The sequence below is a fragment of the Daldinia vernicosa genome (genome assembly GCF_022497035.1).
Source record: "Daldinia vernicosa strain CBS 139.73 unplaced genomic scaffold F5Y00scaffold_50, whole genome shotgun sequence".
NCBI lineage: Eukaryota > Fungi > Ascomycota > Sordariomycetes > Xylariales > Hypoxylaceae > Daldinia > Daldinia vernicosa.
The window spans coordinates 122,138-138,373 of NW_025953966.1; the positions used below are offsets into that span (position 1 = coordinate 122,138).

The following is a 16,236-nucleotide window of genomic DNA, read 5'->3' on the forward strand; positions in this document are numbered from 1 at the left end:
TTGTTTAGGATACTCGGTTCGGATAGTTTGGAAATAGGGGCGGGAGACCGAAATTGCAAACAACCCAGCACCCTTGGTACCTCACACACGAATTCGATACACACAGATATAGGTATTTATCAGTACCAATTCTCAATAACAGTTAATCAATGTGCAAAATTATATGGTAACGAATCCTTCATAAAACAGGGAAACCTATGAAAAGCGATCGCGGCCTACAGGATTTGGGCCTACGCGGCACAACCGCTGGATCTTCGAAGTATATTTAGAGTTGCGTTCCGTACCTGACCTATAATTGAGCGAGAATTTTCTTGTTGCGGTTTAGTTGTACTAGACAGAATCTTAAAATACCTCTTCCCCAGGTCTCACGGGCGTCCGATGATCCATCAGGTTGGTACTTCGGGAGCTTGGCATTTGAATTAATGACGGTAGCGGTTTAGATATCGGATGAGTTTAGAGGGAAAAAAATGTTAGTTGCCTTAGATGAGGTACCTACGTTAAGGTAAGTATCACTTGCAGAACGAGGCAAATGATGACTTCAGGATTGGCATGTATCCAGCCTTGTAGGATTTGGATGGACAATGATATCTTAGAGTAAGACCAGATTACATATTTGAAGCTATTTCTTATTTATAAAGAAGGGCTGGAAGTTCTCTTTCAATATATGTGGTTTCCTTTCTGCTAGGTCCATAATTAATTGGCCAAAAAGTCCATTTGCCCAAGTAAACCTATATTAGAAGTTAGTTTATTTACTATGAGATCCCAGTTTCAACTCTAACGCTCACCACTGACGTGTCCAATTGCTCGTATCAAAGCTATCGACGCTCTCGTGAATCAAACCATATCCATCGGTAGTGCTTAACACTTCCTTAACTGCCGATATGATTTCCGCGTCATCATCCGAGGTCATTGCTCGTACTGGAGTGGGCGGTTAGTAAGTCGTTTTCAAGGTTTAAGTCAAGGCGTAGGACCAAAAAACCACGAGTAAGGAATTTCTAGCGCTAATTGATGCGTAATGTTTGGTAGGGGGGCCTAAGGAGGATGTGATGTTGCTTAACATTACTTACTGATAGACGACATGGGCCACGCAGCTCCCGGCCTAATATGTGGGCTACCGATAGCGTTAAGATGAGGTCCTTCACACCACCACGGGTTACTTCTGCTGAGAATGAAAGCTCGCGTGTTTTGATAAATAGTGTCGTTCTTGTCCAAGTATCCTAGAAATGGTGCCGAGAGAAGCGACGGGACATTTGCATCATCCATCAAATTCTGACCGCCAAACCCGTCAACCTCGTATGCGAAGATCTTCTTTCCGTTAGGCGCAGTCACAATACCCCATTGATTGATAGCCTCCCTAATCTCGGAAGCCATGTCCCGCATCTTTTGCGCCAACCCTTTTGGCGCATTCGGTAGTCGTTCCATGATATCGGATGTAGATTCTAAATATCTCGACAACATCATATTTGCCGGGATTTGGAAATCGAATATAGCGGAGTCGTCACTCGGGCGGAATGGCGAGCGTACTAAGCCTGTCTCATTAACGGGGCTTCCGATACCGTTATTTCCCAGAGTGCCAGAACCGGTCATGGTCTGCGATTGGAATGTGTACACAGGCGGAATCCATTTCCCATCAGGCCCATAGGTAGGCTGCCTCATTTCTTCTGATGTAGCAAGAATAGATTGCACTGCTTGGATCCATTGGAATTTACCGAAGAAATCCAAGTCGCCTGTCGCATTATAGTAATCATGCGAGAGCTGCAAGAATCCTCCAAAATCATCAAGCTCAAAGTTGCAAGTGAAAACAATATTGCGATCGTACGACGGTGTGACAGAATAGATACCCCCATTTTGCGCTGGGGAGATATCGGACTCGGGTGGAGGCTGAAAAGCATTGCAATAAGGTGATATGATTAGATATCGAGCCTGTAAATTAATAGTACCGCGGAATACAGAGGCGATATCATCGGTCTTCTTGTTCAGGACAGTTTTGTAGGGCGCTATCTGGTTCGCCGAGTCGCGAATCCACATCGCATCAATATCGCCGGTAATTATGAAAGCCAACTCTTCCTCAGAGTTGTTAGCAGCAACTCCTCGCCATTTGATAGCCGTGTCGAGCGTATTCGGAAAGGTGTTTTCGAAAAGACGTGATAGATCCGCATCAAAAATGACACTCTTCGTCTTGTTAATAGCATCCTCGATCAGGCTCGAGTTAAAAGTACGACATTCGGGGCTGGGTCGCTGATACGCGAGCTTGTAGGCACCGGACGAGAGAGGAGGGTTCCGCGACTGAGAATAACTCGAATAACCGGGACAATTCTGACCGAGGACATGTCCAATAACTAGAGACGTCGACAAAAACACGTTGCCCGACCGCATTGTTTACCGCGTAGTATTCTAAGGGGTCGGGGAGAAAAGGAACAGTAAAACCGTGGGACAATCGACGAAGACTCAAGGAGAATAGCGACAAGAGACTTAACACCCTAGAGGAGGGAATCGTGTCCACAGCCTCAATAAGGGTCAAAAGGGATTGTCCCACATCCATGTCTATAAGCCAAGACTTTTGGGTGGTATCCTTGGATCTAGAATGTCGTCCATGGCTACGGCTCTCTCTATCCTTTGCTTGTACGAGAGGTCTCGCGATGCCGATTACTTAATTATAGTATATACTGCTTGAAGAGACTTTTGGGAATACCGTTTAAATAATTCCAAGGTCCGGTCTCTAAAGGCAGAGGTATAGATTAGCTGTCAAATTAATTGTAACTTATTAGAACGGACGATTAAACTAGTGTAACTACGAATAGAGGCTAGAGGATAAAGCCAAGAGATTCATTACTAATGTAACTAACTTGATTTATAGTGTACAGTGCCTATCGATAAGGTACCTAGGTATGTACCGTACATACACTATTATAAACTTTTCACTCGGCATCTCGGGATGACGTAGACAACGTCCTAACGGCCTCTTATCGTGCCCATTTGAGTTATCGGGCTGCATGCCGATCAAAACAATTGTGGAGATCGCCTGGTCGCTGAGAGACTTTTTTAACGCTAATTGCGATCTTATCCGAAGCTCCGGATTTTACTACCGACCGGAATCCTCTACTTCAATAAGCCTCGCGCTTTTTTCTTCCTTTTCCTATTTTTTTCTTCTTCTCTCTTTTTTTCGTTGTCGTCGCGCGCCTCGTTATTCCGTGATGGTCCCAATTTCTTAACTTCGTTACGACTCCGTAAGGATAACAAATAAAAGACGACGAACCCCCCTCCCCGCGCGGCCCATTCCGGACGTTACCATGTTTCTCCTCAGCACTCGCGATGGCTTCCCAAAGGGCGATAACGCGACCGATACCATCTTCCACAACATCCACTTCAACGCCTCCACGCTAAATTACTGGAATTATACCTATTACCCGATAAATGGCACGCTCTCGAATGGATCCTGGTGCATGCTTATGAATCCGCCTTACACTCCGAAAGGTATCCTAACCAATGGCACTTTTATCAATAGTACTTGGTGTTACTTGGCGACAGATCCTATTGGGGACCGAGCGCGCGCTGGTATTGGCTTTGCTGTGGCTTTCGCCTTATGTCTGATTTTTATACTGGTCAATTTGAAAAAGCACGGCGAATTACATCTACCCGCTGAGAAGAGATTCTACCCGATCGGGAGGAGGTGGCAATGGTATTGGTCGATATTCGTTTGCGCAACCGCTCTCGTTGGCCTTTTCACCGGGATCGATGTCGACCGGTACCATGTTGTGGAGCTTCCCATTGTTCTGAATAATTTCTTCTGGTACCTTATGCAGATCGGTATCATAGCTGTAGTCTGGGAGGGTGTTCGGCATTGGGGTAGTTGGATGGAACGTCAATACATTGATCCAAACCCCTTCGTCCTTCAACAAAACGATAAAAGAGGCATGTTTGAGCTATGGTTGCCCATCATCTTTTATCTATGGTTATGGCTGGTAAGTCTCCGGTAATATCTATATCCAAAGAACTATATATTAATTAACCGCCAAGAATTTCTTCCTCATTATTCCGCGAAACTGGGGTGCAATCGAACTCCAGCGATCCCCCGAACAGACTATAGAAAATGCAATACCAGCTGCCACCGATGGGCGCTTCAAAGCAGGGACATTCCTCTTATTTGTTGCTTGGTGCACGATTATGGTCTCTTTATGGCACTCTATCCGGCATTACGAGCCCCGAAATCGTGGTTTCTTCAACCGTATTATCGGCTTTTTAGGATATATGCCATTCCGCTTTACACTAATGATACCCCTTGCGCTAGCTGTCGTTGCTTACCAAGGGTTATGTTCCTGGGACTTTGGCCTGTCGCCTTTAAATGCCAAGACTAACTTATTAGCAATGTACCTTGGAGGTTATGCACCAACTTTTCTCATCCTCGTCATACAAATTATTGCAGGTTTTATGCGACCAAACGAAGACCGTGAACTCCTCCGTCAACGACGCGAGCGAGGACAAGCCCTAGATCAGGAGCTAGGTGTTATTCGAAAGCCTGCTTGGTGGCGTCGAGTCAACGGCGACGTATCAGCTGGCAGCATGCGAGACAGGATTATGCGAAACGTCCGTGAGGTCGGTGGTGGACGAGCCACCGGTAGAGAAGTTGAAAGACTAGCAGAGCGGAGGGCTGCGGAGATGGAATCTGATGCCGCAACTCGAAATAGTGGTATAGAAATGAACGGGATTCGAGGCGCCAATAGCGCCCGTGGTGGTGGAATCCCCGGTTCGGCTCCTCCACCACCGCCGTATACACCTTACGGTGGAAAGTCAGACCAGCGGAGGTCTGAGCGTACCGTAGAAGCGGTCGCTGGTCTCTTGTTCCCGGGTGCAAGTACTAATACCCCCGAGGGCAGAGGTAGAGGCTTAGAGGTTGCCAACGAGCAACCCCGGCGTCCGGGGACAAACGAAAGAAGTTCAAGTACGGCTAGTGGCGTGTCCACGAGTGGACCGCCTCAGCAGATCAGGAGTATGTTAGATATATGAGTTGAGGATATCAAGTTCGAAATCATGACATAGGTGGTATTATTCGGTCTTTACTCGGGGCTCATGACGACTGGATGCGGCGTTGGAATTGGATATTTGACATCTATTGAACATCTCTTTGGCTACAGGTTGAACTTCACTTGAATGAAAGATATGGGTACTTGAAGATTTTATAACGCGATCTCTACGCGATATATAAAATATTAGTTTTTAAAATTATAATAAATTATATATAATACCCAAGGAAGAATCACTATTGCAAGTACGGCATGCAGGAGCATAACGAGATTCAAGTATGCATATAGAAGTTGAGCAGAAAGAGTAATAAAAGTTCTGGGATTGAATCTTCATATGAAGTGATCCTACGACGGAAGTGTGACAATATTTACTTTGAAATATTTCGAGTCTATCAACGCTATTTAGATATATCTTCCATGCGTAACCGATACTGGGAAAAAGAGATGAAGACAAGATCGAAAAGTTAATCTGCGCGCTTGCCATGATATACCGGCGCCGCCGACCATGCGCAATTTTAATCGACCATAGGTACCTACCTATGGTGAACTGTCTGTCACGAGTGAATGTGATCGTCCCTTAGCGCAACTCATCTAGCCGAAGTGGTGATTTTCTGACAGCCCGTTGCTTATACGGTTTGCCCGTATACCAAGCCGGAGTCTTTGGTGCTTCAGGGGTAGGCAACGCTTCGGTGCCATTCTTCGTAAATAAGCTTCCTGTCGTATCTCCGCCCGCAGCATTAGCGAGCTGTCCGGTCTTCCCAAGAGTCAGCAAGGCAAAGTGACCACCAACAACAGGGCGGGCACTAAAGTGGTCTATCTGCAACGGGTATTCACCCGTCCCTACTACTTCGTATAAGTCGGAGAAAGGGAGGTTGGTGGTCGTCTCGTTTAGCCAGTAGGCAACGGCGTTGACGAAAAGTCTTCTCGTGGTGGGAGAACAGGTCGCCGCCGTCCAGATTTCCCAGTCGGATTTGGTATAGTGGTGTCGGTTATCCAGGGGTACACCGAAGGTCTGCGACACACTCGCATACCAAGCAGATTGCATCTCGTAGACCTTTGGATTGACAAGCCCCATGTTTAGGAGCTTATCAAAGTAGATGTTATAAAGTAGACCCCAGCTAGATCTCCACTGGTAGGCTAGGAGCGTGTGCTTCCCAGACGGATCAATCGCGAGATTTTCCCACTGATCGTAGTACGACGTCGCCTTGTCGGAAAACTTGGCAGCATCGGTTGGGTTTCCTACAACTCTAGAAATGGAAGACATAGCTTGCAGGCCAACGATGCCCTTAATAGCGAGGTTTGTTTGATTCGCGAGTTCGCCGGCGAAATCGTCTGTGCTGAGTTGTGCCGCAGGGACGAGCGAGAACTCGATCAGATATTGGGCAAACTGAGACAATAGTTCGTAGTGAGTCACCAACCAATTCGAATCGCCAGTAAATTTGTAGTATGCATAAGCCATTAAGATGAAATTTCCACTGTTTTCCACCGGCATGTACTCATCAGTGCCTTCAACGTGACCAGTTGCCAAAGGGAAATGAGCGCCGATATCATGTGTCGAGTAGGTATTGGGGTAGAAGTCACCCCCCTGTAATTCGCACAAAGGCTGGAAGATATATTTGAGTAGGGTTGGGTTTGCGTAAAGGAAAAATGGCGACGCTGGATAAAGGACGTCGACGGTATTGATATTGCCATTACTGGATATTTCCTTTTGAAACATGAGTGGCTCTACGTTATCATCTGCACTCGAGCTGTTGGGCACCGATGGGGGGACAGCAAGAACGTAAGCTCCCATGACCTGTCTGGCTGATAACGCTACAATCGCGTAATACGATTCCGCCTCCGAGACGAAAGGAACCGCGATACCAGTAGCATTAGTTGGTTCAAGGAATCCGTAAGCTGAACTGGGGTCAAATATGTACTGCTGTCCATATTGATCGGTTCCGTTCAGGACATCTTGCGCTGTATAAGATGAATCGTTAGTAAAAACGACAGCTGTGCCATTGATATAAACTGGAGGCTCGTTCCCTTGGTAGAAAGCATTGACATCAGCTCGAAGCTGCGTCTCAAACTCGTTGGCTAATGCTGCGACAGTATCGAAATCATTCCAATGAAAACGTATCATATCGTGCATTTCTCCGTAGCATTTCTCCCACCATGGGGCCAAGTTTGACAATCCACCCTTGTGGAGATATCTCACAATTGGGTTCTGAATTGAGCCGATGGTATAGCGAACGGAAGTCTCTATCACATCACCCATGTCATGAGCAAAGGCATAGACAGGTTCTTGGTTCCCAAAGCCGCGAGCTGCCGAGCCAGCATTATCATTGAGAGCGCGATTGTTAACAAACCCAAACCGGACGCTCGTAGCTGATCCGCTTTGGTACGAAAAGTTTGCAGCTCTAGCAGAGCTTGTAGTGAAAGAGAAATTTCCCCATCGAGGGACCTGTGAGGCCTCAGCAAAGAGTTCGGGAGATCTTGGCCGTAGGATCCAGCTAGTTGGGACATCAGTTGAATTTCCTGTTCCATTCCCACTTAGAGGGCCGGTGTGGAACTCCTTTATGATGTCGAATTCATTCCCCAGTCCAATCCACTGAGCGTTCACATCAGAGTAGAATTTCACATGATGTGGACGGCCGTCATTTGACTGGACGGTAGTAGTTAAATAACTAAGAGGAATAGAGCTTCGGCAGATATCATTTGGCGTAACTGGTGAGAAGAAGCTGGCGGTAATAATTACCGGACCAGCTAAGAAAGTAAAGTTCGAATATTGAGAATCGAACCTAACTTCGAGGGGTATCGTCGTATTGAAGTATGGTAACTCCGGAAAATCATTAATGGAAGTGCCCATGTACTCGAACGAGTTGCCATCGACTACCACAATTCCTTCCCATCCTAAACCCTGGCCAAACCAGAATATGGGATTTCGATTACTTAGCGCTCCTTGCCCAGCGGTAGAAGACCAAGCGCTAGTGTAAGGAGACCTGACAGCCAAGGGGATAGCTGGTGGTCTTAAGGGGTAATACTTTGGGGCATCTGCGGCGGCGGCGGCATTTGGATAAATAGTGAAATTAGTAAAGGGGGTTTGAGCTAGGACACTAGGCAAGATGGCTGTAAGGGCACAAGAGGCTCCAATAGCCAAGTTATGAAAGGTAGGCATGATTGTTCTAGCGTCCTATCCTTAGATATAGAAAACGTGTTAGATCAGTCTACCCCTAGGGATACCAGTAGTCGAATTATACCTACATCACGAAGTGCAGCACGGCACGTATATGACTTCATGAATACACAATATTACTCACCTTTCGCTATGTAGAGATAAAGTAAATAACGACATCCATAGCATGAATGGGAAGATATTTCGGAGTAGGCGGATGAGTCTCCAATAACGGGAAGCCGATATTATTCGACGTGGGCAAGGAAGAGATTTAGGACTGGAGGGTAATAAACGACCGCTGCATAACCATATGAAAAGATTTAATGTATGGTTGATCGGAAGATAGCAGCAAGTAATATCTCAATATAAATAATTTCTTGGTGAATTCTAGGAAAATTCAGAGATATTGAGTAGATAGATGATGGTGGTCCTGTAGGATGCAACGAAAGAGATTCAATTTCCATAATTCCCGGATGTGTAAGATGTACCTAGCTTATTATATTCTCGGTGAGGGAAAATTGATTCCACTACATAGATGAAGGGCCCAAAGTGTTAAAGGTAGTAGCCATCAAATAATGATTGCTATTTACGAAAGGCGTCTTACAGTTGAGAAGAGTATTTGGGTTTGAGGTTACTGGTTTGAGGCGTACGGCGTATTGTACCTGCTTTAACGCCGACGGACTGACATCACTAGAGTTTACATGTACTTGTTGATTCTACCACATGCGAAAGAGCATTTACCTACCTATGTAGTACATACACGGAGGTTGGGTGTATATCAAATCCCAGTTACACGGGATGTAAGTGGGCACGCAACTACCGTTATCAGACGCTGAGTGGATAGTTTAGTGCTCACTCAACGTGATTGGCTACGTTGCATCTGAATTTACCCTTTTAGGTAATTAACTATTTGTGCTACGGGAGGGGCACGAGGAACTATGTTCTGGACCGCGTATCCATTCGATGCTTGATTGATTGTTGATTGATTGTTGTGGAGTAGTGTCCACAACCCGGGTTATACGCAATATACCTACAAAAGCCCTCAAGTTCATGGGTTCATCCGAAGTGAGCTGACCAAGCAATTTCAATCCTGGGTTGCCTAGCGTGTTAATGGGTAATGGGTAGTTGGCGGATTGGGTGGGCACCTTAGTTAAAATAGGTGATTGTGTCGTACGTAAAGTAGAGTTGCTTGGTATTTCATCACGAGAATATATACCTATCTACCTGGTATCTAACACTATTGTTCTCAGGCACGTGTTACACCCGTGATTAATATGTTATAATGTTATACAGAAGTTGATTCTAGTCGGAACTACACATTCCACACCACATGGCCGGCCCGTAGGCCCCCCCTCCACCAACGGCGAGCCCCGCGATTCAACAGCCTTATGAAGAAAACGTACCGTAGGTACCTAATCTACCTAGGTAGGTAACCATGCTTATAATCGTCTGAACTATATGCTTATATTGACTTATTTTATTAAACATCCAGGTCACTTGTAGGTAGTAGCACTAGCCGGCATACGTCTGTTCACCTAACACTGCTCCTATCCATTGCGCATATTAGGTGGTGATGGAGAAACGCAATATGTATATGAAATTCACGTTAGCCGCAAGGCAGATGATATGGAATCGCCTTCGGATAAATTAAACCTAGAGTTAGCATACTTCGTATAGGAATACCACATGCTCATGCTTCGCGTTCCTGATGCGGGTACGCAGGTTGCATTGGGTGTAATACGTTTCCCCTAATTCAATCCTCTCTGTACCTGATCCCAAACAATAGTATACTCAGTATCGTCCCGAAGATCCATTAGCTTGACGCCCGGGAGTTGCCGCACGAATTGCCGTGGTAGATTCGCATCGACCACGATGATATCGCCTTTTAGCCATCCCTTATGGATCTTTAGCCCGGTGAGGTTGAGCTCAAAGCGCGTGACTTTTCAACATAATGAAGAAAATGCCGCTTATAGAATGAAAGCTATCGCAACGGTTTGCGTATACCCTTGGCATACGGACACAAATACCGTGTCTGCTGCTGGCTTACCTACTACTTAAATTAAAAACCGTAGTAATCTAATGCCATGAGGACGAAGATCATATGGAAGAATGATACTAGCGATCTCTACGACTGACTGATAGACAATGTGGTAGTCGGGCAGAAATTGACACAAGGTCAAAGTTTAGTCGGCAATGATCCTTACATGTAGGTGGGGGCTATGATCATCTAGGAATGTTTTTGCTTATGTTCACCATCTGAAGCATTAAAGCAATTGATGGGGCAAGAGGAAGGAAAGTGTGAGAGGCGAATTCGCCTGCTTTTCGCCCGTCCCAACCAAAAAGTCCCATAATCATAATATCCGGAGGTTTTACATGTGCCTTTAATGTGGGGAGACGATGGTGTTGGTCTTCCAAGGAACGAACTGATTTTCATTTATAATTAAATGACGTTCGCTGGATCGGCGGCTGGGAAAAAGAGGGATGCCGACGAAATATTGCCCAAGTGCTAACACAACTTATGCCAAGATTTACCGACATGATGCTAGAGGAAAATCTCGTCGACGGCTCGTTAGTATTCGCCTATCGTTAGATTGATCGTGCTGCGGCTGAACTTTGAAAGCCGTGATGCCGACCTCAATTACTCGGTTTGAACAGCTCACCCCCCACAGGTAGATACCTGGTAACTCATGCTAGAGAATATGTCCTTCCGTATTGCATTCACTCGAACCCTTGGCTTGACTAGTGCCTGGAAGACAATTCCAAAGGAGTACGATCCGTTTGGATCTACACGGGCGCAAACGCCTCGTAACGAGAAGGCCGTGATACATGCGTGACTTATCTCCCATACACTGCCGATTCTGTGTCCCGGACTACTGAGCGACTTCGGAGGTCGTTATCCCTCAATGGACGTCAAACTGCGCAAACGCCCTTTTGCGGTACTTTTACTTTTTTCTCCCAATCTTTCTGCTGCGGATGATCGTGCGGGTGTATGAAGGTGACCTCAAACTCTGCTTCTAACAATAGTGCTGGGTATTCCGATAGGAAAGACGCCCCGTCCGCTGTGATATCGGCCTAGGCACATCGAATAGAGGGTGAATTGGAATGCGTCGATACCGCATATTTCGTAAACAGTACGATATTTGCTCTACCACTCAGCGTGTATCCCTCCTATCATAGATAAAAATATTCACATCCTAAGTAGGTAGATGTATTTGTTAGCTAACTTATGTTTTAAGTTGGACGGCTTAAAGCTGCATATTGATTATTATGATAAATAGGTTGAACGGCGGTGTGGTTCCTCATAATGAGATGATGCCATTCAATCCAATATTTCGTTATTGTCATAGATACTCGATTTCGCCTTGAGCATTGCCGCATGACGCCTAGCATGGCATTTCGCATCTTGCTTGTGTAGAGGGTTGTATAGCATATTGCATTCGTTGCATTCAATGAACCCTTTATCTTCCATTGAAAGACTTAACGTCGTTTGTACTGTAGCGGGTTTGGAAGCCTTCTTCGTGCTCCGTTCGCACTTCTTAATGTCTGGCAGATTTGTTTGCTCTGTGACCGGTAGGTTGAGTATCTCCGAGGAAACTTCTGATAAAACTGCTGCTGAGCCGGTGGACAACATGGACGACCCAATATCAACGTCATTCGTTCTTTCCTTTTCTCCATCCTTTTTTATCGTCTCTCCCGCGTTCGATTCTTCCGATGTAGCTCGAGATGTTATACGAGTGGTGAGTCTTCGTCGATTCTTCCGCGGCAGGGTAGGCATAGGAGGGGATGATGGAGGTGTATTTATGGGATCAACTGGCTCAGAGGATGGCTCCGACGAATTGAGCGCGCGACTCGACGAAGAAACCACATTGAAGTAGCTCATAATCGTGCCTTTCCTTATAGGTTGAACGGGAGGTAGTATAGGCGAAGGGGGAATGCCGGCATCACATGTCGACTCTATTGCCTCATCGTTCGATATTATAGCTTTGTTGATATCCTCGATGCATCGCCTTTTCGGGGTAGGTTGTGGCGGTTCACTCGTTGAAGTGCGTTTTCCATAAGTTCGAAGAACTCGACTATATATATTAGCGCCCAGATCGCATATAAATAGTTATACTATACTAACTTGCGTTTGGGTTTCCTCGCGGCTCTGCAATGCTAACATTAACACACTAGATACTCAATTGGATATAGATATGCGTACCTCGACTCGGTTCGTACCTCCGAGGTGGGCGAATCCATGTCTATTGGCATGCAGAGATTGCCCTTTCAAATCCAAATATAGAGGTATTAATTAAGAAGAGAGGTAAATATATTAATGTTAAAATCGAGTCAATCGTAGAGCCGATTCAATTCCGTATGACGATGCATAAGAAAAATATCCAAAGTGGAGGATGAATACCAAGATATGGAAGGGAGACGCGTAAATTGATATCGATTCCATATAAACGCGCCTCAAAAACGCGAATGTGGGGTATTTTGTATATGAAGTACATAGTGTACATCCTACCTAGGATCCCTACTCGACCGTCAGCAGGTGACATCACCAACTTAGCAGCTGTCCACCCAGTTTGAAAAGACAATCTCACCATCACAACGGCGTAAGACAAAAGTGATAATACTAACCTAGACCGGTGCGATTTATAATTTAGACAGGATGTAGCATATTTTAGTGAACTTATGTTGACCATTTTGTCCTTCGGCGGATGTTCGTTTCGGGCTCCATATTTTCTAGTGTAAGTTCTTCGACGGAACCCTCCTTAACATTGTCGTCTTCTCCAACAACCCATGTTTGAACGATCTTTTTCACTTCTTTCATCTTCTTTTGCTGTTTCTCCCCTTCTGCCATTCTCCATGTATAAGCAGAATAGACAGCAACTTCAGCGATAGCAACGATGATACTACCACCTAAACTTAAGAATAGTCGTGCTGGAACGCCCCACCACCTGGCAGCTAACCAGAGCGCAACACCGCAGCCGAATATGCTAACCAGGAAGTTGATGACCAGGGTTATCTGCTTTTGTATATCGCCATGTTCGATGTCTTCGCCTATGTCCGAAGCCCTGAAAGGCCGATTGACTTCAGCGAACGAATGCGCCATGGGATCCGAGGGAAACCTGCGCGCAAATGATTCTCGTGGCGGAGCTTTCTTTAACATGCGTTCGTATGATCTTTCTTCTTCCTCGTGACGTAATCGGGCCATTAATGCTTTATACTCTTCGGTCTATGGACATCAGGGTTAGTAAATATAGATACCTAGGTAGATACCCGGTGATAAGGTATAGGGGACGGACCGGCTCTGGCTTCGGTGGCGGGGGAGGTGCATAGACCGTCGCACCTCGAAGCAATTGTTCTAGTCTTGTGGTATTATCGTTCTCATCCTTAAGACGTTTCCATATATCAATTATCTGTCCGTGACTTATTGGGTTTCCGACCGAGGGGTCTTTTAGTAAAGGTTCGTCGTTGCTCATTGCAATATCGTCAAATCCGGGTTTAAAAGATTGATTGATCGCCTCCACTATGGAGGGGGTCATAGTGAGGAGTACCATATTGTGAAATGGTGTTGAACATGTTATTGTAGAAAGCAACTTACCTATGATTGAATAGAATGCGACGAACTAAAGCTTTAGCTTAGGTATTGTACCTAGGTACCTTTCAACAAGATTCCATCTGGCTAACATCAGCGATAGCTCCAGCCACAATACTAACATTACTAACAGCCACACTATCGGTATTTTTTATCGTGTAGTCAGCATCGACTGCCTCGAAAAAAAAAAAAGGCAAAACTAATATTTCGTAATCTTTAGCTCCCATATACTACATCATTATATCGTCAATGCTGCGACCACCTAATTTACGACTCCCATAGACCAATTGGGCCCTTGTACTAACCCCAAGGCCAGGAAATCGGTTATTATGCAACTCCGAACAGGAGCTTCGGTGCTCTCTAAAGCACGCACGGCCACCACCGGACGATCTTCAGTTTTTTCGTCATGCTCGGATTGCCGGAGGGCGACATCTTTAGAGGTTAGGATACGTATATCCAGATCTCTTTACCATAATAGTCCCAGAAGATCCTCAGCATGGGCAGCTGCAGTTTCCGTTGCCTCGAATATGGTCTCTAAAGCTGTTACTCGAGCTACCAAGTCCGAATTACCTATAGACCCGCTACGAGTCGTCGCCAAGGAAATGAAACATTTAACAGGGAATATACGACAGCTTTTGGGTTCGGGACATCCTTCTTTAGATCGAGTCGCAAAATATTATACACAATCCGAAGGAAAACATGTGCGGCCTTTAATAGTTTTACTTATGTCAAGAGCTACCTCATTATGTCCTAAAGCTCCAGAGTCTTCTTCGCCGCATACAGTACCTGTCACGATAGACTCTTCAATATCTCCCCTCAGTGTCCTTGCCGATGCCAACCCCTCCTCACCCCACGCCGACTTCTCGTCGCAACCCGGCTCAGACAGTGATGTCCTTCCCTCCCAGCGCCGACTAGCCGAGATTACAGAGCTCATTCATACCGCGTCGCTCCTTCACGACGATGTTATAGATCATTCTGTCTCACGTCGAGGGTCTCCTTCCGCCAACTTCGAATTCGGAAATAAGATGGCTGTTTTGGCTGGCGATTTTCTTCTGGGGAGGGCCTCCGTTGCTTTGGCCCGGCTGCGCAACGCCGAGGTTGTGGAGCTCTTAGCGACGGTGATCGCAAACCTAGTCGAAGGCGAATTCATGCAGTTGAAAAACACAGCGCGCGACGAGCGGAACCCCAAATGGTCCGAGGAAATATTTACTTACTACCTGCAAAAGACATATCTTAAGACGGCTAGTTTAATTTCCAAATCGTGCCGCGCGGCCGCGCTTCTCGGTCGAGCAGACGCGGCCACTGTTGAGTCTGCCTACTCCTACGGAAAGAATTTAGGTCTCGCGTTCCAATTAGTAGATGATATGTTGGATTATACCAAATCCGGGAGTGATCTGGGGAAACCTGCCGGAGCCGATTTAGAGTTAGGTCTTGCGACCGCGCCTTTATTATTTGCGTGGAAGACGACACCCGAGTTAAGTGTATTGGTTGGGAGGAAGTTTGGACAAGAGGGCGATGTGCAAAGGGTAAACCGCATTGCCGACCACTATATTGCAATCTGATATGCTAATCTTGTCTATAGGCGCGGGAGCTAGTCTACAAAAGCGATGGAATTGAGCAGACGAGAGCGCTCGCAGAGGATTATTCACAACAAGCTATCGCGGCCCTTAAAGACTTCCCGCATAGCGAGGCGAAAGATGGCCTCATAGAAATGGCTATGAACACGTTAAAACGCCAAAAGTAATACCATTTAGACCTTGATTATCACCTGCAAACGTAATGGTGTTAGATGGTCATGTAGTTGGGCGTTGTTATAGCCGTGTTTAAGACATAGCCGCGGCGAACGGCCTTTATTACATCAAACTGTAGAATTATGGGCTTCATGTATAGACAGAACCACCAAACTCAGCATTGGAAATTGGGCATCCGTTCTTCGGAATCACATCTCGCAATACGTAAGATCGATCATTTTGATATACTTCGCCCAAGACCCCCCAAGCATCCACCCATAAGATAGCCCTTGTTCGGTGAAAACGTAATAACGTACGTTCGCGGCTTAACACAAGCGTGATCCGCTCCACCCTGAAACGAGACCGGCATCTTACCTATTCAGATAATCCTTAAGTTCTTAGCCCTGATCTTCGCATAATTCGTGGGGATAGCTCGACGTGCTCTTCGGGGATGAAGTGGATGGTGTTTACGTGACCCGGGTGAAAACACGCAGTTACAGCAGCCTGCTTCCTCAATAGCTACTTCTGGGAACGCTTCGTCCTTTCCCAAGCATAACCGCGTATTTAGGTCGTCGAGAGGCTCTAATCAAACAGAGTAGACGATCTATTATTTCTATAGGCACTGTTACGAGCCAGCTACTAAAGGGGATAGAAGTACAGGATTCGCAGAAATGTATAGAAAATGCTCGAGGGATCCGAGGAGGATAGAACGAGGTATTATCGGGATTCTTGATGAGTTATCGAATG

The 16,236-nt window shown here is 46.0% G+C and overlaps 6 protein-coding genes across 6 annotated transcripts; 2 read left to right on the top strand and 4 right to left on the bottom strand.

Moving 5' to 3' along the window:
- Window positions 1-270: 270 nt before the first annotated feature.
- On the bottom strand, window positions 271-2,783 carry F5Y00DRAFT_245226 (glycoside hydrolase family 125 protein). Its single transcript, XM_048008947.1, has 3 exons — window positions 1,068-2,783; window positions 786-918; window positions 271-728 (listed from the first exon to the last, which is right to left on the bottom strand). The coding sequence occupies exons 1-3, from the start codon at window positions 2,374-2,376 to the stop codon at window positions 620-622; spliced, it is 1,551 nt and encodes a 516-aa protein (XP_047861850.1). The 5' UTR covers window positions 2,377-2,783; the 3' UTR covers window positions 271-619.
- A 313-nt stretch (window positions 2,784-3,096) lies between these two features.
- Window positions 3,097-5,339, top strand: F5Y00DRAFT_245228 (uncharacterized protein). The gene is made up of 2 exons (XM_048008948.1): window positions 3,097-3,962; window positions 4,018-5,339. The coding sequence occupies exons 1-2, from the start codon at window positions 3,291-3,293 to the stop codon at window positions 5,002-5,004; spliced, it is 1,659 nt and encodes a 552-aa protein (XP_047861851.1). The 5' UTR covers window positions 3,097-3,290; the 3' UTR covers window positions 5,005-5,339.
- Window positions 5,340-5,598: 259 nt separating this feature from the next.
- F5Y00DRAFT_272597 (DUF1793-domain-containing protein) lies at window positions 5,599-8,178 on the bottom strand (the record flags this gene model as incomplete). The annotated part of the gene is made up of 1 exon (XM_048013008.1): window positions 5,599-8,178. The coding sequence occupies one exon, from the start codon at window positions 8,176-8,178 to the stop codon at window positions 5,599-5,601; it is 2,580 nt and encodes an 859-aa protein (XP_047861852.1).
- A 2,873-nt stretch (window positions 8,179-11,051) lies between these two features.
- F5Y00DRAFT_159560 (uncharacterized protein) lies at window positions 11,052-12,584 on the bottom strand. Its single transcript, XM_048004678.1, has 3 exons — window positions 12,377-12,584; window positions 12,299-12,322; window positions 11,052-12,248 (listed from the first exon to the last, which is right to left on the bottom strand). Exons 1-3 carry the CDS (start codon window positions 12,424-12,426, stop codon window positions 11,495-11,497), a joined length of 828 nt encoding a protein of 275 aa, XP_047861853.1. The 5' UTR covers window positions 12,427-12,584; the 3' UTR covers window positions 11,052-11,494.
- Window positions 12,585-12,671: 87 nt separating this feature from the next.
- On the bottom strand, window positions 12,672-13,761 carry F5Y00DRAFT_245231 (endoplasmic reticulum-based factor for assembly of V-ATPase-domain-containing protein). The gene is made up of 2 exons (XM_048008949.1): window positions 13,467-13,761; window positions 12,672-13,396 (listed from the first exon to the last, which is right to left on the bottom strand). Exons 1-2 carry the CDS (start codon window positions 13,719-13,721, stop codon window positions 12,851-12,853), a joined length of 801 nt encoding a protein of 266 aa, XP_047861854.1. The 5' UTR covers window positions 13,722-13,761; the 3' UTR covers window positions 12,672-12,850.
- Window positions 13,762-14,286: 525 nt separating this feature from the next.
- On the top strand, window positions 14,287-15,503 carry F5Y00DRAFT_254985 (terpenoid synthase; the record flags this gene model as incomplete). Its single annotated transcript, XM_048010238.1, has 2 exons — window positions 14,287-15,285; window positions 15,342-15,503. 2 exons carry the CDS (start codon window positions 14,287-14,289, stop codon window positions 15,501-15,503), a joined length of 1,161 nt encoding a protein of 386 aa, XP_047861855.1.
- Window positions 15,504-16,236: the final 733 nt, after the last annotated feature.

What these genes read in the sequence shown, in the direction of transcription:
- F5Y00DRAFT_245226 (XM_048008947.1), bottom strand. Translation starts at nt 2,376, where the DNA reads ATGCGGTCGGGCAACGTGTTTTTGTCGACGTCTCTAGTTATTGGACAT. An exon ending in GTGGCCCATGTCGTCTATCA is followed by an intron (nt 919 to 1,067) that starts GTAAGTAATGTT and finishes CGCCCACTCCAG; the next exon opens with TACGAGCAATGACCTCGGAT. An exon ending in AGCAATTGGACACGTCAGTG is followed by an intron (nt 729 to 785) that starts GTGAGCGTTAGA and finishes CTTCTAATATAG; the next exon opens with GTTTACTTGGGCAAATGGAC.
- F5Y00DRAFT_245228 (XM_048008948.1), top strand. Translation starts at nt 3,291, where the DNA reads ATGTTTCTCCTCAGCACTCGCGATGGCTTCCCAAAGGGCGATAACGCG. An exon ending in TTTATCTATGGTTATGGCTG is followed by an intron (nt 3,963 to 4,017) that starts GTAAGTCTCCGG and finishes TTAACCGCCAAG; the next exon opens with AATTTCTTCCTCATTATTCC.
- F5Y00DRAFT_159560 (XM_048004678.1), bottom strand. Translation starts at nt 12,426, where the DNA reads ATGCCAATAGACATGGATTCGCCCACCTCGGAGGTACGAACCGAGTCG. An exon ending in GAGGTACGAACCGAGTCGAG is followed by an intron (nt 12,323 to 12,376) that starts GTACGCATATCT and finishes TTAGCATTGCAG; the next exon opens with AGCCGCGAGGAAACCCAAAC. An exon ending in GCGAGGAAACCCAAACGCAA is followed by an intron (nt 12,249 to 12,298) that starts GTTAGTATAGTA and finishes TAATATATATAG; the next exon opens with TCGAGTTCTTCGAACTTATG.
- F5Y00DRAFT_245231 (XM_048008949.1), bottom strand. Translation starts at nt 13,721, where the DNA reads ATGGTACTCCTCACTATGACCCCCTCCATAGTGGAGGCGATCAATCAA. An exon ending in CGCCACCGAAGCCAGAGCCG is followed by an intron (nt 13,397 to 13,466) that starts GTCCGTCCCCTA and finishes TGATGTCCATAG; the next exon opens with ACCGAAGAGTATAAAGCATT.